Genomic DNA, 23,433 nt, shown 5'->3' with positions numbered 1-23,433 from the left:
ATGAGAGTCTCATACGATCATTGAAAATCGTACAAATGACCCAACTAAGCGGGTGATCCTCGAATGTGGGCACGGTAAATGGATTCTGTCAAGTCTAGCCTTCGCTCAAACTGAATCCCATATCATGGGTCCGCTATGATTGGGACGTTAGATATTATCAGCCAAAACTTTGGAACTTCCTGCGTATCTTGAAGACCCTAGTCCGTAACCATGTTAAAAACAACATCCATGTCGTCTTGGATTCTGATCTCCAAGAGCCTGGATTCGACTTGCGCTGTGGCACATCCGTGGGAGAATCTAGTTCTTCAGTGGCAATCGACTTCTCAGATAGCCCATTCTTGGGTCCCTGTTTGTTTGCAATTGTAAATGATGTGCGCCAGTCTTGTTTTCCCTTTCGTCTCATTTGTTTCTCTTCAGCCCTCAGTTGCTGTTCTTCAAGCTTGCGTGCTTTGGCTGCTTCTTTTTCCTCAAACGCTTGACGTGCTGCTTGAATTGTGGCGGCACGAGATATAGGATCCATGCTTGTCCGTGTCTTCGATCGGAACACGAAATCTAAAGATGATCTTGAGACTGGTGACGCTGCTTCAAGGGAGCTGCTGTTGTCTCGTGAATAGCCAAAAGATGTTCGTCCGGTCAGATTCGTTTGTGATATACTAGGCATTCTTGTGAACGAACTATCATGCATCTGCAACGAATGTCGCGCTGTCTGTGTAGCAAATCCACGAACGGAAGATCGAAGTGGATCAGATTCTCGAGTAGACTGTCCTGGCTCGGTCGAGACTCGTCCTTTAAACCCCTCGTTTTCCACGAGAGGTGTTTGACAGGACTGACTTAATTGTGGGGTATAGGTACCAGGCACTTGGCGCATTGGGTGAACGCAACGCAAGTCGGAATTGTCCATGCCTGGGCTGCTCGCCGTAGAGAAACATGGTGTTCCGCTGATAGACCGGGTATGCAATGAAACAGTCCTCCTGGCACCAGTTGTAGTGTGAGAGTCGCTGCGACAGTCTCCTCTCCAAGAATCCGTGGATATTTTGAGCCCTTCTTCCTCAAAAGATGACCTTGGGTGATCAATTGACATTGTTGATAGGGTATTGCGAGGTGACTTTGCGGGTAAGGGCATGATTTTGGACCTTCAATGAAGTAAGGACCCAATGCTTGGGTGATTATTCGGATTGTCAATATGACTGAGTATCACCTCTGGAACAAGACGTGTGAATTTGAAATCCTTCATGTATCAGATAATAAGGAGGGATTCTTGAAGATCGCTCAGTTGCGCCGAAGAGTGGACTGGCAATGTAGTATCATGGCGAAGTGACAGGACCCTATCTTCCAAATGCGCTGTCCAAATATGCATGAAAGAATTTGAAGGTAAAGAGAATCGAATCGATTGAGATTATTTGCAGCAAATTGACTTTCGCTTGTGCCAAACGAAGGGGAGGTCAGATATAAACTGCCTTTCCTATTCCACGAGAGCGCTCTGACGAAAAGTCTCCTTGGACCGCATGAGACAATATATGCTCAATGCTAGGACAAGGAATTCATGGCCGTCTCAGAGCACGCTAAATAGCTAGGTAAGTGCAAGTAGGGCAAGTCAAAGCCGTTGTTAAGAAGCCGATATTTGAAGCTCGTAGTATCTATTATCTGATATCTACCGGAGCTGAACCAAGAGAGTAGCGGGGTAAGACTATGTGTGGTATCGGCCGGCCCAGAACACTGGCATCAATCAGAATTGGTGAAGCTGAAAACAAGAGATGCAGACCCAAAGTCTGTGGTCAGATTGAATAATGAGGAGGTGCTGGGACACAAAGTCAATATGTACTTAATGATTTGCACGCACATTTGGGCACTGTTCAGCCACAAGACCAAGAAGGCTCGTGGTTAGGAGGTCAGGACACACTGTGGATTTACCGGAAAGACGGAGGAGTGGTTTCCCGGACAAGGCTGGGAAACCATGTAGATACCTACCTACAATACTCGTATCAAGCACTCCGTACAGTACAGCTGGATGTCAGGTACAATAATGTATCTCCCACCCGGTAGTATGGAGTAGCCTATCTAATAAGTTGTAAGCCTATGCCACAAAGATGCATAGTCTACCGTCACATCGTACCTAGGTACCTGGGTAAGCTATCCACTACTGTAGGTAGGCTGGTACTTTAGCTTCTGTGCAGGTACCGCAGTGAAGGTACCTATGTACGGAGCACAGTCTTACATGATAACACCCTGGATAATGATCATTACCGAGGTGAATGATACCTTATTCCCTGCGGGTGGACTCTACTCGAGTGTGGTGTGTGTCATACTGGGCAGACGACGGGAAACAGGAAGAACGATAGAACATATCTTGAAATACCTCTCTAGAGGTTGAGACGATACTCACAAGCACATTTGGCCACCTACTATAACTACTAGGCTGTGAATATCTGTAATAAAAATGAAGGTGTAGCTCGGAGACTGTTTACTCCGCAGTGGCTGGGGTGTTTCAGAGATAAATAAGGTACCTTTTACTTTACGGTACCTGTACTCCGTAGTACCACAGGTACGTACTCCATACTTGGGTAGTGTAAGGTACGGTCTGCTTGGCGCCGGACGCGGATGGCCCTTACCCAGTCTACAGGTATTCTCTTCCAATAGTACTCGGTACCTCACGTCCCCCGGGGCCTTGTACCTTTACCTTAGGTAATAAGTACCTTACATAATAACGTCCTTGAGCCTTCACCCGAAGTGCAGAAGTTTCTACAGATTATATCATCATCAGTTCACCACCTATCCAGAAGACGCTACTATTATTGTTATTATTTACCATGGTTATTATTACTACCTAGGCTTACCATAAATATTGCAAGGAGTCCTAAATACTCCATATGATAAATAACCAATAACAGTTCATAGATTCGTTCTGAGACCCACTGTTAGCTGTTTTGTTGGTATTTATCAACCTGTGTGGGTGCTGCCAAGAGGTTAAGCACTGAACAATGAGCATGAAGTCTGAGGGCCTGTCCTATCATTGTATACCGCCAAGAGGCCAATTGGGAACTCGAATGGTGATAGGGCTCCTTAGTCCTAAATATCGATCACTCCACTCCTTGCTTACTGTCATTCTCGCCCAAGGCCTGAATCAAAACCCATGGCGGGGTACTCATTCTATTCCTCTCCCCCTCCTTGACCAGGTACACAGCAGGCCCCGTTGGAAATAGTCAGTATTTCCCTAACCCTTATCCTAGAGGAATATCCTTATCACAAAGGAATTCTGACAGTAGCAGGGTTTATCTTTGCATATTCGCTCATAAGCGTTATTCGAAATCCCGAACTCTGGCGCTTCCTAGTGTTTATCCAAGAGGGATTCACCAGCCATGGGGTCAAGCGTCCAGAGCCTGACCCTCTCCATTCTTCTCCTGTTATTGCTCTCGGGGAAAGCCCAGGCCTTCGGTGCTGGCAATATCGCATCAATTTCGCAAGTCGAGGGTCAAAATTGGCGCCATGGCGATATTGAAGATACATTGTTAACCTTGTTCCTGGCCCGTGCAGCTGGTGGCCGTAAATTTGGCAAGCTCGATGTGCAGCGCGTATATTTTGGAAATTGGCTTCGCGATTATAGCCAGGCCGTGGATGTCGGCACCCTGAAATATGTCAGTGCCGAAGCTATTCGCATCCTGATATGGGTTCTGGGATTTCTTAGTTTTGGGTAAGCCGTCAACATTTGCAGGCATTGCCGCAGTGATCACTTGCTGAAGAAACGTCTGCAGCTACGGAACCAAAGAATTTGAGGTGACCACTGAACGCCTAGGTTGCTATGAGCCTACTGAGCATATCGATAATCCTCTCGGTTATGCCGAAGGGGAGGACGCGCGCCGGTATGACCGTCGATTGAGAGGCCCTGTTGACGAGGAGCGCGAGCTGTCGGTCGATCCCAGGACAGGTGGGAACACCTTTTCAACTGAAAACTTAGCCCGGCTGACCTCTCAAATCCGTTACATCTAGGCCTGAAAAACTATATAGCTAGTGAAGATCTCGGCATCGGGACCTCTGCGGGCCTGGTCCGCAGAGTCTTTAAGCGTTCAGTTGAGCTGGGACGGCGGTATGCAAGATCACGTAATGATGATGACCTCCATGAGGCTCTTCGTTTGCTTGGCACTGGCCTCCATTGCTTGGAAGACTATGCAGCACATTCCAATTACACTGAACTGAGCCTTATTGAATTGGGAGAATCAACGGTCTTCCCCCACGTGGGTCGCAACACCAAAGTTGAAGTTGACGGTGCTCAGGATTACATCTATCCCATTGTCACTGGCACTTTTGGCGGTGTGGACTTTTTTCACTCAGTACTGGGTGAGCTGTCGGACAAGACGATTCAGTCTGAAGTCCAGTCTCTTGAAGGGGTCATCAATGAGTCACAAAGTGGAACTCCCTCCGAGAGCCTCATACAGGACTTGCTCAACAAGATCCCCGAGGGACTGATTGGAAATAGCGATGATCAAGCCAACAAAATGGACGAGTTCAAAGCCAAGTCTCAAAACGCCAAGCAGCACAATCAAGAGATCAGTCCCCGTGAGCCCGAGGAGTGGACGCGGTACTTGGACAATGTGCATCAGCAGATTTACCCTGTTCTTGAGTGGCATGACGAGCTCATTAAGTCCATCAATCGCGCCATTGAAGAGATCCCAGTCTTGCCGGAGCTGATTGAACAGTTTCAGGAGCAGATCAACATCTTTGTCTTCTCCATTCTTGCGCCCTATATACTTCCCATCATCCGGCAGGTCAAGGTCGAGCTTCAAACCGGCTCCTCCGAAGTCATTGAAAGTAGCCGGGCACAGCAGCACGTTGTATTCAATGATGATGATTCCTCAAACCCCACCCACTCGATGCTCTCCAAAGATCATTTCTCGAACGTCCTGAACGAACCGGCCGGCCAGATTGCCTCCCGAGTAGTCAAATGGACAGTACCTCAGCTGATGGAGTGCTGGGATGATGAAAACATTGATGTGGACAGGACACTAGACCGAATCATCACCGGCGTCTTCCATCATCCGGCTTTACGTCAGTATGGCGAGGACGGAGCATCTGATATACGCCAAATCATGTTCAACACTGTCGAGGAGTGGTGGGGCAGAAAAGATGAGGCGGAACAGGAGAGTCTTCGGGAACAGCTCTCTCGTGAGGGTGTTCGTGAGGGAAAGAATCACAAAGAAGGCGTGCATGATTCAGGACATGGATGCGGTAAGCCTATAACACTCCATAGGGCTAAAACTAGCCCCGGGGAGAGTTATAAGCCGAGCACCAGCGGTCTTGGTAAGATTGCGGCAGAGGCTGCGGGCGGTGGAGCCCTCGGAGGCTTGGTTGGAGGTCTTGTGAGTGGGGTCGGATCAATTCTACTAAGCGATTCCAGCTCCCGTCGGTCTGATAATGGAAGACGCGAGACTGGTTTTCAGGGGGATGGACGCCTTGGACAATCTCACCGACAGTATGGAGGCCAGAGCCGATTCGAAACAGAGAGTGACGGCGAGGATCGATATTCCGGGGAAAGCAAGTACGGAAGGGAGGCTCGACAGGGATGGAATGAAGGCCGCTCAAGAGACAATGATGGCCCGACATACGAAAGCACGTCGAGCTACGCCCGTGGGGAAGGAGGGGATGATCATGAGCGACGGGAATGGTCCGAAGATTACCAAAGGCACGGTTCTCGAGGTGGTAGACAAAGTTACGAGGATGCGCACGCGAACCCTGATCGCCGTTCAGACTTCGAATGCTATGAGACCTCTGAGAGATATCCTTCCGTTGAGAATCGGAGAGATGTAGAGTACAGTCGCGATCGACCAGACTATGACGGTGGTGAAAGTCGGTGGTCCCAACAAAGACCGCAGGCGGCTTATGAACGTGCAGACGATGATAGGAGAGACTATACGAATTCCGGGTACGATTATGACAGCGGCCGTTCTACATACGACACTGCACAGACTGGGCTCTATGAACACAGCAGGCCAGACAGGTTAGTGAAACATACGGGGACTTTGGCCGACGTTGACCTTTACTCGGATGTATCACTGACCACGTTTGCGCAGGGAATATCAGCCGCGGTACGAGGGCCGGCAAGGAGCATACGAAGAAGTTGAAGAATATCACAGTCGAGTAGAGTACCGTGGAGACGAGGACAACGACAGCAGTGAGTACGCCCAGCCACGGCATGGGTACGGAAGACGCTACGAAGCAGAGTCAAGGGGTTACGGATATTAGCGACGCGATCGGTCAATCTAATCGCAAACGTAGTGATGCACACCATCTTTACTTTGCGCTCTTCTTTCCTTTGGCTTGTTCAAGCTACATGAACTACCTACTTAGTACTGCTGTTGTGAATGCCACTGTTCACCACTTCTTTGGTTCCCCTGTCGTTGGTTGTTCTACTCGAACAACTTTGTCGCAATTAAGTAAGCGAAGGGGATCTAGTGCCATTTTTATCTGCATAGAGTCAACGTCGGGATCAAAACCAGTCCTACGGCTAGAGTCCTCATAACTTACCCGCCGCATAGTGTCCACCGTAGTTTCCCCAAGCTCATGCTGAAGATAGTCCCGCTTGATGAGGCCAACCCCGTGTTCGCCAGTGACTGTGCCTTCCATTTCAACTGCTCGCTTGACCATTCGGTGCACAACACCTTCCGCAATTTTCTTTTCATCCTCATTGAACAGGATAATTGCTAAAATAATTGGGGAGAGATTAGCTTTATGCTTTTACTTAATGTTGGGAAAACAGCAGGGGTAGTACCGTGAAAATTGCCATCCCCGACATGGCCGCAAATTCCGGCCAACAATCCGCTTTCTGTCATATCCTGCTTCGTTGCCTCGATTATGTCGGGCAGCTTGCTCATCGGCACTGCCACATCGGTTGTCCAAACGCGGTCCTCGGGACCTCGCCTCATGGACATTACACTCCAGAGCGCCTCTTTCCGAGCACTCCAAAGTTCTTTCATTTCATCTTCCCCTCGAGCGAATTCGAAAGATTGCCCTGCACTACTAGAGACGATTTTCCGAACAAGCTCAATTTGTTCTTTGACTCCCACGGGGGTCCCTGCGAATTTGAAGAAGAGAGTAGGTGACTCCTTCCACTGTCGACGAGTCGTCCGACTATCGTTAATGCATTTCATTTGGACGTCATCAAGAATCTCGACCCCCGCAACTGGGATACCTTCTTCCACCACGCGGGTCACGCACTCTGCGGCGTTGTGAATGGATGGGAAACTAGCAACAGCAACGCTTTGACTCTTGGGCTTGACAGTCAGCTTCAATGTAGCCTCAGTCACAAGCCCAAGAGTTCCTTCGCTTCCAATGAACAGCCTGGTGAGATCATAGCCGGCGCTCGATTTCCGCGGACGTTGTCTTGTTTTGATAATAGTCCCATCTGCAAGGACAACAGTCAAAGAAAGAACCCATTCTCGCATTGTGCCGTATCTGTAAGCATTGGTCCCGGAACAGCCAGTGCCGACCATACCGCCAATCATAGCGCCGGGACCCGGGTCAGGTGGAAAAAAGAGACCTTCTTTAGACAATTCCTCATTAAGGTCTTCCCACCCAACTGCAGGCTGGACCACAACATCAAGGTCCTTTTTGTGGAGCTCCAGGATACGATCCATGCGGCGGAAATCGATACACACACCTCCTCGCGTGGGAGCAAAATGCCCCTCCAGACTGGTACCACCGGAGTAGGGTGTCACAGGAATGACCCGTTGATGGCAGACTTTCATAATTCGGGAAACCTCCTCGGTGGTTGCTGGATAGAGGACAAGGAAAGGCCTTTCATCTTTTTTGAGTGTGTACGAAGACCAATCAGAACCGGAATGTACATCGAGGTCACCATGTTCCGTTGATACATTTTCCTTTCCTAGAATCTCAACGAAGTCTGCCCAAGCGGCCTGTAAATTTGCCGGTGAGATATTGTGGAGCGGCGGCTCGATTTCGAAGAGGGTGGTGGTTGACGACGTTGGAAGACTAGCGGGCTTCAATGATCCTAGGTAATATGCACCAGTAGAGAAGAAAACCAATGCTATTAAGATGAGAATTAGATCCATATTGAAGAAAGAAGATGAGCTAAAGTACCCATGGCACGTATCCCTGAGCGGATCGCATACCGAACGTCAAAGCCGCATAGCGACCACCTGGTGACTGAGTCTGATATTGAGAAAACCGTTCCTGCTCAGCGCGCTCCCGCTTCAACCGCTGCTGCGTACTCTCATACAGCTGATTCTTGAAGGACTGCGATTTATCATTGGCAGAGATTCGAGCAGTTGCCCTGAAGTATCGGTACTGGTACGTAGGTGTAGTCGTCCTCAGCCGGACAGCATGGGAAACCGCCCTCCTCCAGGGTTGGAGGAGGACATTAGATCCGACCATAGTGATGGGAAATTTAATATAAACCAAAGATAGCAAATATCTCGACCCGACCTTCAGGTAACTCGGATAGAAAGGCGTTTGTTTTTTCCGTCAGGTCAGCGATACTCCGTTCATGACGGATACTTTCTCCTTAGCAGTGCTCCAATGAAAATATGCATATGCACATCTAGCTTAATAAGCCTTCCTCATTGGCCAGTGCTGGGAATACCACCTATCTACCTTACTCCATAGAGGGGTATGAGTGTTGTGATTATTACCTAGGTACGTCCTCTTTCTTTCGTTCTTTTTTAATCATATTCTTTACTTCTTGCGTGTGTGAGTTATTGTTTTCATAACTACGGAATAATGGCTAAAACGTTGATCATCAATTGTCCCACTACATAGTCCAGCCATTCCTAAATCTCAAAGAACTGTGGGTGTAAATACAGACACATTTATCAGCTAAACTTCATCTCCACAACGCTAACTTATTTACCCGTCTGGTGATGATGGTCACGGGAACAGTAAATAAGGGGACTATTCAAAGGAGATGAGGAAAGAGATGGTCAAGCAGGAACATCGGTATTAATGTTTAAGGATACCTTATATGCGGAGATGGGAATATGATGTACTCATGGCAACTGCTTCTTAGGTGGGCTATGACATCAATTTGACACCAACCACACCCCAAGAGTAGCCATATGAATATTAGGTGGCATGAGAGATGGAGTCTCATCCGAAGCTGAATCTAAGAGACCATTATTTCCCCCTTCCGTCTCCTTTCCTGTTTCAACCTCTTTCTTCCAGCTTCGCCGGCTAAATAGGAGGTACCACACGGGTAATTTCCAATACCTACGAAGTAAAAGGGTCTCGCCCGACCCGACTGAGGTCAAGACGCCGCCCCCACCGGTGTGACCAGACGACTTGGCGGGGAGCGGAGATAATCAATTCGAGTCGCTATTATCCACTATCAAGACAGATGTCCCTCTGAGAAGCTCGCTGCTCCAGTTCATAAGTTCTGGGTTTGGATAATTTGGGTAAGCTTTCTTTCTCCACACGCCCCTCCTCTCTTTTATCCTGTCGAGTATAACAGTAGCAAGCAACCCTCCTTCTCTTCCTCCGTCTTTCCCTTTCAGTTTACCTCCGTGTGCCTTCTTCAGACCGCCGACGTTCTCACAAAACAACCGGCTGAGATTTCCTATATCAACAAAGGAATGATAAGAGGAGGAATACACGGCGAAGCTTGAGCACAGACAAAAGCGATACAAAATGAGTACATCAACAGCCACTGCCCAGGTGTGTCCCCGTCTCCGGTGTCATCACCAACCATGAAAGCCAATAGGAGCACGGAGAAGGGGAAAGAAGAAGAAAGAAGGTTAACATCTTATCGAAATAGAACCTTTCCTTTGTCCTCGAAGGTATTCACCAGGTCAAATTTGAAGATCGACCTATTCCAGAACTAAAAGACCCTCACGATGTACTGGTGAACGTCAAATTCACTGGTATCTGTGGCAGTGATGTACGTATCTGCGCATTCAGCCTAACACTCTATATCCACCTGCCCCGCGGGGTCGTTGATCAGGCTGACTGTTTCGCATCGGTTGCATTCAGGTCCACTATTGGGAGCATGGTTCAATCGGCCAGTTTGTTGTGAAGGATCCTATGGTCTTAGGGCATGAGTCATCCGGAGTCATCAGCAAGGTCGGCTCAGCTGTCACAGGCTTGAAAGTGGGAGACCGTGTTGCCATGGAGCCAGGTATTCCATGCCGTAGATGCGAACCTTGCAAGGCTGGGAAATACAACCTCTGTGAGAAAATGGCCTTCGCAGCGACTCCACCATACGATGGCACCTTAGCCAAGTTCTATGTACTTCCCGAGGACTTCTGCTACAAACTTCCCGACAATATCTCCTTACAAGAGGGGGCTCTCATGGAGCCTCTAGGCGTCGCTGTTCACATCGTGAGACAAGCAAGCGTCACTCCCGGCCAGTCAGTGATCGTTTTCGGAGCCGGGCCCGTCGGGCTTTTGTGCTGTGCCGTCGCAAAAGCTTTCGGCGCCGCTAAAATCATCGCTGTGGACATACAAAAGCCGAGACTGGACTTTGCCAAGAGATATGCGGCAACATCAACTTTCGAGCCCGCCAAAGTAAGCGCGGTGGACAACGCGGACCGACTGAGAAAAGAGAACAACCTAGGAGTTGGTGCAGATGTGGTTATCGACGCCTCAGGGGCTGAACCGTCTGTCCACACCGGAATTCATGTTCTGCGCCCCGGTGGCACATACGTGCAAGGTGGCATGGGCCGGAGCGAAATAATGTTCCCAATCATGGCGGCCTGCACGAAAGAGTTGACTTTCAAAGGTAGCTTTCGGTATGGGAGTGGTGACTATAAGCTCGCGGTCGGCCTGGTCGCGTCCGGTAGAGTCAATGTGAAGGATCTTATCACCGGTGTGGTCGAGTTCCATGACGCTGAACAGGCATTCAAGGAAGTCAAGGCCGGGAAAGGCATCAAAACACTCATTGCTGGGATCCAAGATTGAGACGGCCACCCCGATGATCATGTGACTTTCGAAAAAGTGTAATTCGAATCAGTGGACCTGCGCCGTCTCGGCCCCTACCTATTTTGGGACCAGGAGACGAAGAAGACATGGTAGCCGCTCTGGTGTCTAATATTTGGAATGAAATAATAATAGCTGTATATCTGAGCCCAACTCAAGTCAACCACGGATTTCACTGGTCGCGCGACGCAGGATTGGCAGAATTTCAGCCGCTCGCAAGTGACAGAGCTGTAGGTTGTTTCATGCATAATGAGGTATTCGCTGATTAGCCACAATGGCAAGTGATGCCCTATCAGAGGAGCGATGAGAGGCATTAGGGAATCGCACAGCGTAGGGGGAAAAAAGGCAAAGAAAAAGGCAAATAAAAGAAGGGGGAAGGCAAAATTACCGGGTCCCATTGTTCATGAAAATAGCGAGCAGAAATGGAACCTAACTCCGAGGCAAAGAGGGCGATGTAAGGTATCTAGGGCGTGTGCGTCCGGAATAAGCAACCAGACAGAAGGTAAGGCAAATGCACACCTCCGTTCCGTTATGTTGTGTACGAGGTAGATGAATTCCGATGCGCAGACCTTCCAGAGGAGAAGGGCTAAGAGAAGAGCAATGAGTGACTTGATGCGAGCGAGGGAAGGGCACGCCCAACAACCCACACGTGCCAGATGTTTAACCGCTCGAAAGGGTCAACAGCATCCGGTACCCTTCTTTTGGTGCGAGCCGCTGAGTCGAAAGACCTCTTCCCATTCTCCCATGTTGCTTCTCCAGTTATTCACTCCCCTACTGCCACCCCGCCTTTTTGGATTCCTGCGATGCAGTTGCACGGAATTATCATCGACTGTCATTCGACTTCGAATACTCGACCCATCGCTAGTGCCCTGGCCATACAGTCCGCCATCTCCATATTGAATGCCACTTTGAGGATCGTCGGGATCGATCTCCCCTAGCTCAATCTTGGTAAGGATAATTCGTGCCAGCCGGTTGAACAATTCTTCCACGCCCTCTCCGGTAAGAGCCGACACCTCGACAGCAACAGGAATATTCGCCTTGGCAGCCCAACGCGCTGACTCTTCGGCACTCACTTGACGACCTTCGAAGGCATATGTCGCCGTGAGCCTTGTTCCAGTACCCAGAAGGCTTGTAGATCGAACGGAACCAGGAACCGAGTCGATTGGGAATGATGACTGCTTGCTGCTAGTGCTGGAAGGAGTAGGGGGTGCTCTCATGCTGTCATCTGCGAAATCGCCATGGGTCACGGAGTCAGACGCAAGGTCCGCCTTATTCCCAGCCAGGAGAACAGTGAGGTTAGGAGATGCAAGAGCGCGTGCATCCATTAAAAAGGTAGGAAGCGCTGCGAATGAAGCTTGCGAAGATATATCGTAGATCAGGATAGCGCCTGCAGCTCCGCGATAGTACGATCTTGAGACGGACCGAAATCTCTCTGTGCCCGCGGTGTCCCAAAGCTGCAGTTTAATCCTTGTTTTTCGGGGACCGGATCCGAGCCTGACTATTTTCGAGGAGAATTCGACCCCGATCGTTTGTGATGACAACACTCTCCCTACAGTCGAATGGTGTATTAGCGAGCCGGCTATCCAGCTCAGGGGGAGCAAGGGATAGGATCAGGCTCAGTCAGGGTTCGGAGCCGTACATTCGTCCTTCACGAATCGATGTAATACACATGACCTGCGGTGAGCCGTACCATGTGAGCAACAGTAGCAAAAGACACTTGGGAGGGTATCAAGAGCAAGACATACTTTCCGGCACCGCTTGGCCCAAGCAGGATCACTTTGGCCAGATAATCATACATGCTCTCCAGCTCCTTCAACAGCGTTAGTTGATACGTTCTCAAGCACTACAGAGTTTGAAGTTGCCTGGATACCTGATTTCCATCGGGAAGAGAAGGTGACGAAGACGCATTCGACAGACCTCTTTGGCGCGCCATGGGTTTAAGTATGAGGAGATCAAGAGCGCGTTGAAGAGAGCCAAAAGCAAAATGAGCGCAGATGCTCTTTGACGTTGTCTTTATTTCCTTTTAAGGGGGGAAGGCTTTTGGATCTCGGTAAAGGGGCATTTAGAGTCGATGCTTTAACTCCAAATTTCGGGGGCACGGGACTACATGTTAGATCAAAGGTACCTTAGAAGGCCGCTAAGTTCGACTGACCCGTGTCTGGATTACACACTCGCCTTCAACTTTAATGCAATTCGCCTCATGTATGCAGTCGTAAATCATCGTTCTCATTGTATGGCAAAAGCTTTTACGCTTTAAGGATGATATCAATTCTCTGCGAATATAGCTCCCTTTCCCGTTGTCTACACTGTATCCGCTGCCAATAAGCTTAAGTGGTATGAACCAGGTCTCAAACGGTATTCACGAAGAAATGGATCATCAAAGACGTACATGCAAGCTCGTCTATTCTCAGGCTTGAGAGATGCGTTGAGTGACCTCTGATAGTCACCTATCATATTGCAGTTGTTTTGCGTTGACATTCGACAACCTCCCCAGAACAGCAATGACAGGCCCAGGGCCGAGGTCATAACATGTGGGATGCTTCGTATTGGCAATGGAGCTTTCCGATATGGAGACTACGTCACATGGAAGTGTCAAACAGGACGAGAGATTATTCTCCGATTCTCACTTTGTTATTGGTCCATGACCATTCTCACCCTCCTGTGCATACTTGAGAATGGAGAGGCGTGAAGAAGTTTACTAGATAGATGGGGAATCATATTTCAGGCTGCAGGATAGTCAATCGATCATTGCCCGGGTTCAAATGGTTGTCAATCAGCACAGGCGATGCCAACCAAATAAACAACATATAGCTCGGATAGGTTACTGGGAAATAAAGTGACAGGGAAGAATGATGGAGAAGTCAGGTAGAGACAATTAATGACTCAAAACTGCCTCTCATGCTTGTAGACCGTGGTAGTCCATCCCTCACAACAATGCCTGCTCATCTGATGGTCGCACCAATAGCACCGTAAGGGGGCGTCAGCAAATCGAGACCTTGTTGCCGATCCTATAGTGGCCCTCTCGTTGGCAGACCGCTCGTTCAATAATGCAGACTTAATCTGGGTACTGCGAGTTAATTTTCGGCTCGATTTTCGTGCGAAAGATGAACTACCAAGAAGAGTCGGGCCATTTCTGGTAGGGACTGAACAAGTATCTGGACTAGCGACCTTCGAATAACTCTCAGGCGGCATATTATGCCAGTATTCACATGAACAACAGATCACAAAAGTCTTCGTGATCGACTGATTTCTTTGGCAGGCTCCTGTCTCTGTGGCTGACCTGTCACCTTGAGGGTCGCCCACCTTGAATACCGCGATATCCGTGAATTTTCTCACACAGGTAGAATCGTTCGATTCAATCGTATTCTGCACAAAACAGGGTCCAGATGCTGCTGCAGACTTACCATCCAAGCAGTCATCATTGGCTCGGGGTACAGATCTTATCGATCCAGCTTCATCGGCAGTATTGTAGTCTTCCGAACAAGGCTCTGGAGATGAGCTTCGTGAAGATGCGCTGCCTGGTATTGCAAATTCCCGGGCATCAAATCTTCTACCTGACTCGTGCTCTGTCAGGGGAGGTATATCCTGGTTGACCCTCGCGGTTTGGGCACCATGTATAGCTGGAGCTTCTTGGCGATTATGTTTCACGCTCAGGTGACTAATATTCTTGTCATTTGCTGAAGCATGAATTCGTGACTTCACAGACAGCTGTGGGAGGTTTGAAACTGGTGCTGAGGTTTGAGTCAAATGCCAAGTCCGTGGATGTTGCGAAGAAACGTAATCAAGGGCTTCTTGTTCTTTCGAGACACGCGTGTTTGCAAAATTGTTCGACTTGGGCGTACGCTCAGAGGCAGCATCTCGTGCCTTGCCTTCCCTCTCTGTCTCCGATTGGCTATTGGTTGAAGGTTGTGAGACTTGCAAAGATCCTACAGCAGGAGACATGCGCGTTGCAACCGTCACCAATGGGGAGGATGGAGTCCGTCTCGCGCCGCTGGATCTTCCCGAATTGCGCAAGCGCCAAATGCTGGCGTTTCCGGCGAGTGACTGAGAACTCCCACCGGTTGTTGAGTCACCTGCAAGGGGGGATGGTTTGAAAGTTCTCCTAGGAATAGACTTGACTGATACCTTAGTTGGTAAGCTGCTTGGGTTGCCAATTGTACTTGGGTTCGGTTGGGAAACTGCGCCCGTCTTCGATGACCCAAGAGGTTGCGAGTCGTAGAGCTTTCCATTCTGTGATACATCCCTCTGAACAAGCGATGGGTGCTGAACCTTGTCTGGAGACTGGCCCTGGAGCTGATCGTTACCTCGAGCCCTTCTTGCGAGGTGCAGAGTCGCTGCGAACGATAGCGGGTCCAAATCAGGCGACGTCTGTAAGCTACGTGACTTTGACGATTTGCCATGATCATCAGTCTGCTGCTTTGCATCGTCTAAGGTTGGCTCAGGCTTCTGTAAGGAGCGTTCTTCGTTCGCCTCTAGTGTCTCCGATTGGTTCATTACAGTTGCGGTCGCTGGTGGTGACGGCGACTGCGCCGGCGACGTTTGGTCTTGAAGCAGAGCATTGCTCCCAACAATTAACCCTTTTGATATTACTGCACTAAATCGCTCCGGCAAACTTGTGGATAAAGAGGGTTTAGCGACCCGTGAGGTTGAAGCATCGTCCGCCGGTGTTTTCGTTGGAACAGGTGCGCTATCTGTCGATTCTTCGCCATTCCTGCCATTTACAGAGCTTGATCGTGATGTTAATGTACGCCTGGAAATTGAGAACAAGCCAGAAAGACGCCTCGAAGAAGGTCGAGATTCATCAGCACTCACACTAGAGCCCCTGCTAGAGCTACCAAGGGGCTGCTTCTTTGTCAGGCGACGAGACTCCCTTTTCAGTGAATTATGGTTTCCTGCCAATTGCGTCTGTTCGAGGTTCAAGAGTCGTTTCTCAAGCTCTAACCTCTCTGCTTCCAGGCGTCGCGTGACTCGTTTGTCCTTCTTTTGAAAGAAGGTGTTGGTCCCATTTTGAGCAGTAGATTTATCAATAGAGCGAACAGCATTTTCGGGCGTGCCAGAAAAGCCTTGGACATTCTCTACTGCGTGCTCTAATCCTGTTGAAGATTTCTGGCGTCTAGACCGCAGTTGCGGTTCTCCAGACGCCGCACCACATGCTTGGGCGAAATCCAAATCGCCCAGATCAGGGCTCCCCCTCGTAGGGTGGTGAGAAGACTGATTGTTGTACTGGCCATTATGGTATGGTTTTGTGTTGGTCCCTTCTTTCCTATACTGCTGATGCTGATCAGGCGCAGCTCTTGCACTTGTGTTTGAAGGAACATGCCAGGATTCTCGCTGCTTTTGCTTCAAGATGTCAGTAATGAGGCTCCTAAATTCCTTGACAGATCTAGGTCGACCAACGCATACATGCTAAAGCCCACACCACAGGACCATGCAGGATTAAGAAAAAATAGCCAAAAAGCAGGTGGACTTACAATTTCTTGCCTGTCAACATTGAAGATCCGGTGAAGTTGCTGAGTTATTGAAGACCGGCGTCTTCTCTTATTCTGGGGGTTTTGTTCCATTCTCAGTGATGCTCCTCTAACCGACAAGGGGACAGACAATGCGGGGCCCTGTCACATATAGCGAGGCCGTTGAATCAGAATCTGATGGCAGGGAAATCTCCCCAAATAATCCGTTCAGGCTTAGACTGGCAGATTTGCAATGAGATTCTCCATGGAACACAGTAAGAAAAAAGCATTCTTGAAGCACTCGAAAAACGACGAGAATTTCTTGGGTTCGTCATTGGACGAGTAGCATCAGTGAGAGCCTGAACTGGCAGATGATGTGCAACAGTTTAAAACGACTCTTCTGGTTTCGAATATCTCGAGAAGGCGAAAATGCCAGTCAACACCTCCGGGTTGGGAGTTATTAGACCTCATGGTTTTTCTTTCTGAGTTGCTACCCGTCCTGACTGGGTCAGCCTCAAATTTGCCCGATGCTGCAGCCGCATGTGATGCATTGATTTTGATTGGAGAGAGGGGGGAAAGGTCTCAGCTACCTCCCACAGCCTTAGAGACAGGTACTCAAACCTTTCTGTTCTCCGACCTCCGTACCTTAGGAGAGTTCATCATTTGTTCATGCATAGAGCTGAGCCTCTCGAAGGCGATAGTAACGACATATAAGGGGGGACGGTGATGAGCGAGGAAAGTGAAAAATAGTATTTCTGTTGATGACACCTGCTTGCGACAATGACTTAAAGCTACGGCTTCATATTAATACTACTATTAGCTACCTCACAAGCGAGCTAAATTTGATGTCCATTCCCACCCAAGGTAGTGAAGTGGAGAATGGAGGAGAATCGGTTCATCGACTTGTATGTTTCCACTCGGGCCTTACCAGTGCCGTTCCATGGATAGGTGGCTCACTCTAACTGCGATACCTAAGGTTGATCTGATAAAAGCCAAGATAGAAACTTCCTTTGATGACATAATGTGAGCAAGCAAGAAGTGGCAGAGTACTCATAGTATCCGGGTTCAGCTCTTGCATCTCTCATCGAAGTCGTCTACTTCTTCGTTGAAATCATTGTATACAGAGTCTGATCATCTGGGTTGTACCAAGCATAGCCACGCTTGGCAGCACCCAGCAAAGCCAAACGGCTACAGAAGCCTCACAAACCTAGTCGAGTCGCTGCCTATCATTAGCGTCTGATCCTTCTCTTATTTACTAGAGAAGAACAATTATTTTGCATCCGCACGAAAAGATCTTACTGGGAAGGATATTATTTTGCGAAAGACATCCCTCCGGTGATTCGTTTACTATGAGCGATCCCACCAACTTCCAGGTACCACCTCCAAGCTATCATGCTTCCCAAGCAGCATGGCATCCTGAGCAGAATGATAGCGGACGAGCCGAGCCTGCTCCTCCTCCATATCACAACTGGCAGGAACTGGTGCCCGACACAGCAACATTGCCTCCGCCGCCGGTGACAGGCTATTTCTGTTCAAATGCTGGCAACGCATCCCGTGATGACGCAGAGCGCGCTCATGAATTCTGCGACAGGGTGCCTTTGCATCCGCCGGCGAAGCCTTCGGCTGCTGTCTATGACTTTGTACAGAGATATGACCTCCGCCCTGTGCAGCCGAGTGAGTTTCATGGTAGCCTTACTGCCACACACCCAGGTCGATGGAAAGGTTCTACGAAGAACGGGAACGGTGACTGCATAATTACCACAAGCCTGCCTCTTTATTTTCCAGTTAATGATTCCCCTTATATCACCGAAAAGAGCAAAACCATATATTTCGAGGTCAAATTGCTTGGTCTCCGTGCCGGGCCTGGGACTGGGACTGCTGATTCGAGCGGGTTATCTATTGGATTTGTCGCGCAGCCTTATCCCTCTTGGCGGTCTCCCGGCTGGGAGAGGGGTAGCCTTGCTGTTTTCTCTGATGACGGCTGTCGCTTCGTGAATGATTCGTGGGGAGGGAAGCAATTCACAGACGCCTTTAATGTGAACGATACTGTTGGTCTGGGGATGGTCTTTCGCCTTCCAGAACATCTAAGTGGAGCTTCAGGAACCGCGTGTAAGAGACTCCAAGTCGATGTCTTCTTCACCAGAAATGGGCAAAGAGGAGGAGGCTGGAACCTCCATGAAGAAGTCGACCAGGAGGCTGGAGGCGTTGAGGGATTGGAAGGAGACTATGACTTATATGGTGCCATAGGACTCTTTGGTGGAGTCGACTTCGAAGTCTGTTTTCATCCCGCTGGCTGGTTATGGAAGCCTAGTGATGGGTCATGATATGTTCGCTCACCCTGGTAACTGAGAATGATAGCTGCTGATCCATGTATTGCCCTGAGAGATATGCTTCAACTGTTTGATACGCATCGGGATACTCTTCCAGTCAATGTATGCCATGAGACTGCAAAGCTCAAGAAGCTTGCCAGACAAAGGCAGCCTTGGCTACTTATTGTATGCTTTCTGCATTGGTCGCCGAAGGAGGGCGGACAGAAGCATGGAGGAGTCTTCTCAGCAAAGGCTCCTCGACTTCTCCTGAAATTACTGAGCAATCTAATGTCAAATCGATACGATGATGCAGGAGAGTAGAGTTTCAGAGCCGGAGCCGTATGGGCTGGATGCGGAGTAATTGCCGAGGACAAGAACTTCTAGAAGACTTCATGCAACATGAGCCAGGATGCACGCTTTTGCATAGACGCATTAGTGCTTCGGGGGGAAGCAAGAGCTGCATTTCCGCTACTGCCTGGTAGACCGATGTTGGCAGGGCCTGAGCAACACCGGTGCGCCTATAGGCAAACCTGCTGATACCTTACCTGCCGGCAGAGACAGCAGAATGTTGATGTCATGGTCTACCTTTGTGGATGAGCTGCTCATAGCGGGACTTCTCCGATTGACCTAGCGAACACATGATATAGATCCAGTCCGGGCCCGGAACTTCAGAGAACCTTCCATGCCTGGCATGCGTCTCATTCGAGTCTCGATGCCAATTTGTGGAAAGCACGCCCTAAACATCATCCGATGTCTTGCTCCTAGGTATGATTGGTGATTATTTGCCGTTTTGACGCAATGAGCGTTGAATTGACGTACTGCGAGGGTTCGATCAAAGCCTCACGCATTTAATCTTCCTATATTTTCGTTCGTGGCTTTCAAACTCAATGGGCCCTCTTCAAGTGAAGAAGGGAAGAAAACTGAAGAGGGCCCCAGTACAAAAGCAATGTTTTGTCAGCGACGTGACGTGCTGGATACTGCTTGCCGGCCATTAGATAGAGCATTTGTAGCCAGTATCCTGAAGGAGCAAAGTCTATAAGAGTATAACAAGGAGGATCATCATCGCATTGTTGGGTGCATCTTTTTCCTGTAAGTCTGACCTGATGTAGCTATCGTACTATTTTTATGCTTCAAATAATTTGTAGACAGTCTCCACAGACGGTCTCCAGTACACGATAGTAATGACTAGGTACCCTGAAATGGTTGTGGGACTTTAGCCTGTAGCTACAGAGTTTCGATCAAAAGAGCCAGAGCTCGGATATTTTCCGCACCTCTCGGCCCGAGGTTCAGTGAAAGGAGATGTATCTAATACCTTCCAAAGGGAGTCACGTACTTCAAGCTAAGACAAAGAACGCGGGAGGAAATTCCCAATGGGACTTCTGGTCAATCTTTCCATTTAATGCTGAGAGAACCGTTATTAGTTTGTAAAATAGTATCCACTGCGTCTTGGTTTTAGCCACCGGCGATAATCAACTATCAAGCCAGCAAGCTAAGTTGACAGTGGAGTCAGGCTAGTTAAGCTAGCTTGAAAGCAGACTGCAGTAGTCAGTACAGAGTACGGAGTAGATGGACTAATGTATCTAGACTACGGAGTAGCAGGGCCATGAGAAACTAGGAGACGTTCTCGTCATGTGCGTAATTTAGGACCTCGGATCTTTTGCGATGGAGATAACAGCACATCGAAAATGGACAAATTAGCCAGCTAAATGAAGTGCGGCGAAGTGAACAAATCTACTGTGTACTCTGTGGTTACGATATGGTCCACACTATCGTCTCATACATTTGATCAATGGCCTAAGCAAGAACAGGACGGTCAGCGATATTCTTGGAGAGACCTCAGGATGTTGTTCACATGATCGACATTTCGGTCTTGACATTGATTGGAGAGAGCTACCCGTTCTGGCCTGCGAAGCTGTCTGCGACCTGCACTAGTCTGCAGTCTCGCCGATAGGAGTTGCCAGCCAAAGACAGTCCATTATTCGCTAAGACCACAAAGCACGAGCGGTCGCGCGATGGTATACCGACGGTTGGCGCAGCAAAGCTGACTGGAAGATACTGTTCAGGATCCAGAGTAAGCAAGTAGTACAGAGTACTCTGTAGGTCCTTCTCGTTATCATACTTTCTTCCTGAGTGTGCTCTGTATTAGTTTTCATACTTCAGCCGCGTAATTTGCTGGTCGTGACTGTAGCTACAATACAGATTTTATTCACTGGCTTAGTTAAGGGCCATTAGTCAACCATGCTGCACTTAGCAGGACCCCTAATCGTTCAAATTTACTTCTATACGAGATTTATCAAAGCCCTATCACGACCATATTCACGTATGAATGAGGACTTAGTTTAGGCAAAAGAAAATCGATGAGAAGTGTATATACTACATGGGTACGACAGATACCGCCCGGAAACGAGGAGGGAAAAAAGGAAAAAAAAAAAAAAAAGAGACATGGGGCCCGAGCCGCGATTCGAACGCGGGTCTCATCGAGACAAGGTCTAGAACCCGAACGATGAATCTTACCCCTGGACTACCCGGGCTATGGTGTGGCAGTATCTGCCAAGTAAGCTTATTAGTGCTGTGAAATTATTTAAGTATCCCAAAATGCATTAGACCCTGATGATCTAGGGCTACTTAGAATAGGTGTTTAAGGTAACCCTTGCTGGGGGTAAAATGATAACGGTATCGTCTGGTGTAGGTGGCCCAACTGCTGAGATAATAAGGCTTCCGAGGAAGAGGAAAGAGGGATAAAAGGCTTCCACTGCGCTCCGCAATCGAGCTTTTATGGGTGTTTGTAATGGATGCCATACATCATGAGTGGTATTCCCCCTTCAATCGAAGAATGAGAACCATCTTTTACCTTGATGGTGCTTACAATCTATGTCGGCTGTATCCCGAGTGCCTAGATCATATCCGCGCTTATCTATAGCATGTATACGTTTCTTGCATGATGCTCCAGCATTTATACTGGCTTTAGACTTGTTAATCATATAAATTCCACCAGTAGTTTGCAGTCCTCAACAGTATTACTCGACCGTAAGCTCAAGGATCTTACGGGATTATCTATTCAAAATTAAGCCAACCAAATAATATCCCAATGTTGGTATAGCAGAGTTGTCAGGATCGTCACTTAGCATTTTCATTTCTCTGTTGAGTCCGTCCGGCTTAGGCTATCCCCCCAAAAAGTGCAATAATGACAGGGCCACGGATTCATACATCTATCAACATGCAAATCTAGTCTAGTACTGTCAGATATGTACTATGATCAAACTCGAAGCCATCTATTGAACTAATTACAGATTCAGCCATATTATGCAAGCGTGGATAAGTAGAGGTCACTGAGATTTGTCGACAAAATATATTCTCCCACAGTAGATACCTACCTACCTGGCCATCGTCACCATCACCACCCCGATAAATCAAGAGACTCAGGTCATTACCTTATTGTCTTTCGGTCAATCATCGTTAGAGACTGTAATATGTTTCAGGCGTGCGACTATCAGAAACGAAAAGCGGCTTCCGTTTTGATCGACATTACGAGCTGCATGTCATCTCCGTATGCGCACCATTTCCCGTTCCGTTTCTAGCTAGACGAAGCTAAGGGGCCAGTCCATCAGCGGAAAAACGTCGTCTCGGCCGTCTGAAGGATGCATCATAGCAGGTGGAGATTACAGAATACTGTAATAATAGATAGTGTCTATGCTGATACAGAGCTACATACTGGGTGGACCTGAAGATTTGTTACCATGAATGACACCCCTTTTTAATAGTTATGGACGATCGTCTGTAATGGGTGCACGCAAGAGAATAGCATTTCTCTTCTAGTGAATGGTATCGGAGTACATAGTACAAGATTGACTGGTTATCAATTAGGCGTCTCAACGTGAAAGTAATCCATAGCATGGAGTGGGAGATAGGCGACTACAGAGTGCAGAGAACGAAGCAGGTGTATGTAATGCTGTCGGTATTAAACAGAGTACAGTAAGTACGAGCTAGGCGGCCGGGGCCTACCCGTAGTACAGCTTGGGCTAGTTGCATACCGATCCTCGGCCATTCCCGGGTGATGGTGGGCTCTGTGGGGAGGCTAAGACAGCTCCAGTCTGAGTCTGTGCAGGTGAAAATGAAATATGTATTTGTTTCACTAATCGTGCTCGGAGGAACGATATTGCCCAGGCTAGCGTGCTGGAGATAATGGCATGCAGGCAAGCCGAAGTAGTAATGATCTGTGCCGCTATGCAACTTCGACCCTCTCTCAAGTTAAGGAGGTAACTCGGCTGCATGACTGGTAGTAGTATCAATAATTACCGTTGAAGATTAATTGCCAATTCGTTGCTCGGAGTTGCCTCATAAATGGTTCGAGAAAGTCGTGGCAAGGTGCAGCAACAGAAGAAAGATTCGAGTTGCCTCGTTATGGGATACTCGAAGGATCAGCCTCCTATAGGTCTGAAATCGTGCACGTTCCTGAAGGATGTTAAGGTGCAAGACAACATCACCATCTGCTAGGGTGATTATTGTATTATTGTGAACGCTCATATTATCATCAGCTCCACCAGATTCAAGTTTACAGCCATGACTTTGCCCACATAGACGTGGAACTTATCTTGCTCAGATTGTCGATCCTCCTACGACTTGAGGGTAGAATTGCAGATGCTCGTGCCATCAATCTGAATTATCTGGCATGACTCCGGTCTCACAAAGTACCAGAGAAAAAGATTTTGGTCGTTTACCTTAGCAAGTATCCTATTAGAGCCACTTGCAGAAAGTTATAT

The 23,433-nt window shown here is 48.5% G+C and overlaps 7 protein-coding genes and 1 non-coding gene across 8 annotated transcripts; 3 read left to right on the top strand and 5 right to left on the bottom strand.

Moving 5' to 3' along the window:
• Positions 1-157: 157 nt before the first annotated feature.
• Positions 158-520, bottom strand: NFIA_115300 (uncharacterized protein; the record flags this gene model as incomplete). Its single annotated transcript, XM_001262889.1, has 1 exon — positions 158-520. The coding sequence occupies one exon, from the start codon at positions 518-520 to the stop codon at positions 158-160; it is 363 nt and encodes a 120-aa protein (XP_001262890.1).
• Positions 521-3,356: 2,836 nt separating this feature from the next.
• On the top strand, positions 3,357-6,234 carry NFIA_115290 (NIMA-interacting protein TinC; the record flags this gene model as incomplete). Its single annotated transcript, XM_001262888.1, has 4 exons — positions 3,357-3,688; positions 3,750-3,922; positions 3,985-5,914; positions 6,063-6,234. 4 exons carry the CDS (start codon positions 3,357-3,359, stop codon positions 6,232-6,234), a joined length of 2,607 nt encoding a protein of 868 aa, XP_001262889.1.
• A 129-nt stretch (positions 6,235-6,363) lies between these two features.
• Positions 6,364-8,382, bottom strand: NFIA_115280 (FAD-binding oxidoreductase; the record flags this gene model as incomplete). Its single annotated transcript, XM_001262887.1, has 3 exons — positions 6,364-6,692; positions 6,761-8,035; positions 8,121-8,382. 3 exons carry the CDS (start codon positions 8,380-8,382, stop codon positions 6,364-6,366), a joined length of 1,866 nt encoding a protein of 621 aa, XP_001262888.1.
• A 1,248-nt stretch (positions 8,383-9,630) lies between these two features.
• Positions 9,631-10,899, top strand: NFIA_115270 (NAD(P)-dependent alcohol dehydrogenase; the record flags this gene model as incomplete). The annotated part of the gene is made up of 3 exons (XM_001262886.1): positions 9,631-9,657; positions 9,758-9,880; positions 9,973-10,899. 3 exons carry the CDS (start codon positions 9,631-9,633, stop codon positions 10,897-10,899), a joined length of 1,077 nt encoding a protein of 358 aa, XP_001262887.1.
• Positions 10,900-11,594: 695 nt separating this feature from the next.
• Positions 11,595-12,242, bottom strand: NFIA_115260 (putative Ras family GTPase (Rab4b); the record flags this gene model as incomplete). Its single annotated transcript, XM_001262885.1, has 1 exon — positions 11,595-12,242. The coding sequence occupies one exon, from the start codon at positions 12,240-12,242 to the stop codon at positions 11,595-11,597; it is 648 nt and encodes a 215-aa protein (XP_001262886.1).
• A 1,558-nt stretch (positions 12,243-13,800) lies between these two features.
• On the bottom strand, positions 13,801-16,478 carry NFIA_115250 (uncharacterized protein; the record flags this gene model as incomplete). The annotated part of the gene is made up of 2 exons (XM_001262884.1): positions 13,801-16,323; positions 16,389-16,478. The coding sequence occupies 2 exons, from the start codon at positions 16,476-16,478 to the stop codon at positions 13,801-13,803; spliced, it is 2,613 nt and encodes an 870-aa protein (XP_001262885.1).
• A 1,235-nt stretch (positions 16,479-17,713) lies between these two features.
• NFIA_115240 (SSH4 family protein) lies at positions 17,714-18,688 on the top strand (the record flags this gene model as incomplete). The annotated part of the gene is made up of 1 exon (XM_001262883.1): positions 17,714-18,688. The coding sequence occupies one exon, from the start codon at positions 17,714-17,716 to the stop codon at positions 18,686-18,688; it is 975 nt and encodes a 324-aa protein (XP_001262884.1).
• Positions 18,689-21,119: 2,431 nt separating this feature from the next.
• Positions 21,120-21,204, bottom strand: NFIA_115230. The gene has a single exon. It is a non-coding gene; the product is annotated as a tRNA-Pro (tRNA).
• Positions 21,205-23,433: the final 2,229 nt, after the last annotated feature.

The sequence above is a fragment of the Aspergillus fischeri genome, genomic scaffold, assembly GCF_000149645.3.
Source record: "Aspergillus fischeri NRRL 181 1099437636259 genomic scaffold, whole genome shotgun sequence".
In the NCBI taxonomy this organism is placed as follows: Eukaryota; Fungi; Ascomycota; class Eurotiomycetes; order Eurotiales; family Aspergillaceae; genus Aspergillus; species Aspergillus fischeri.
The sequence above is the reverse complement of the archived record's forward strand: the minus strand, read 5'-3'. Positions and strand labels throughout refer to the sequence as shown.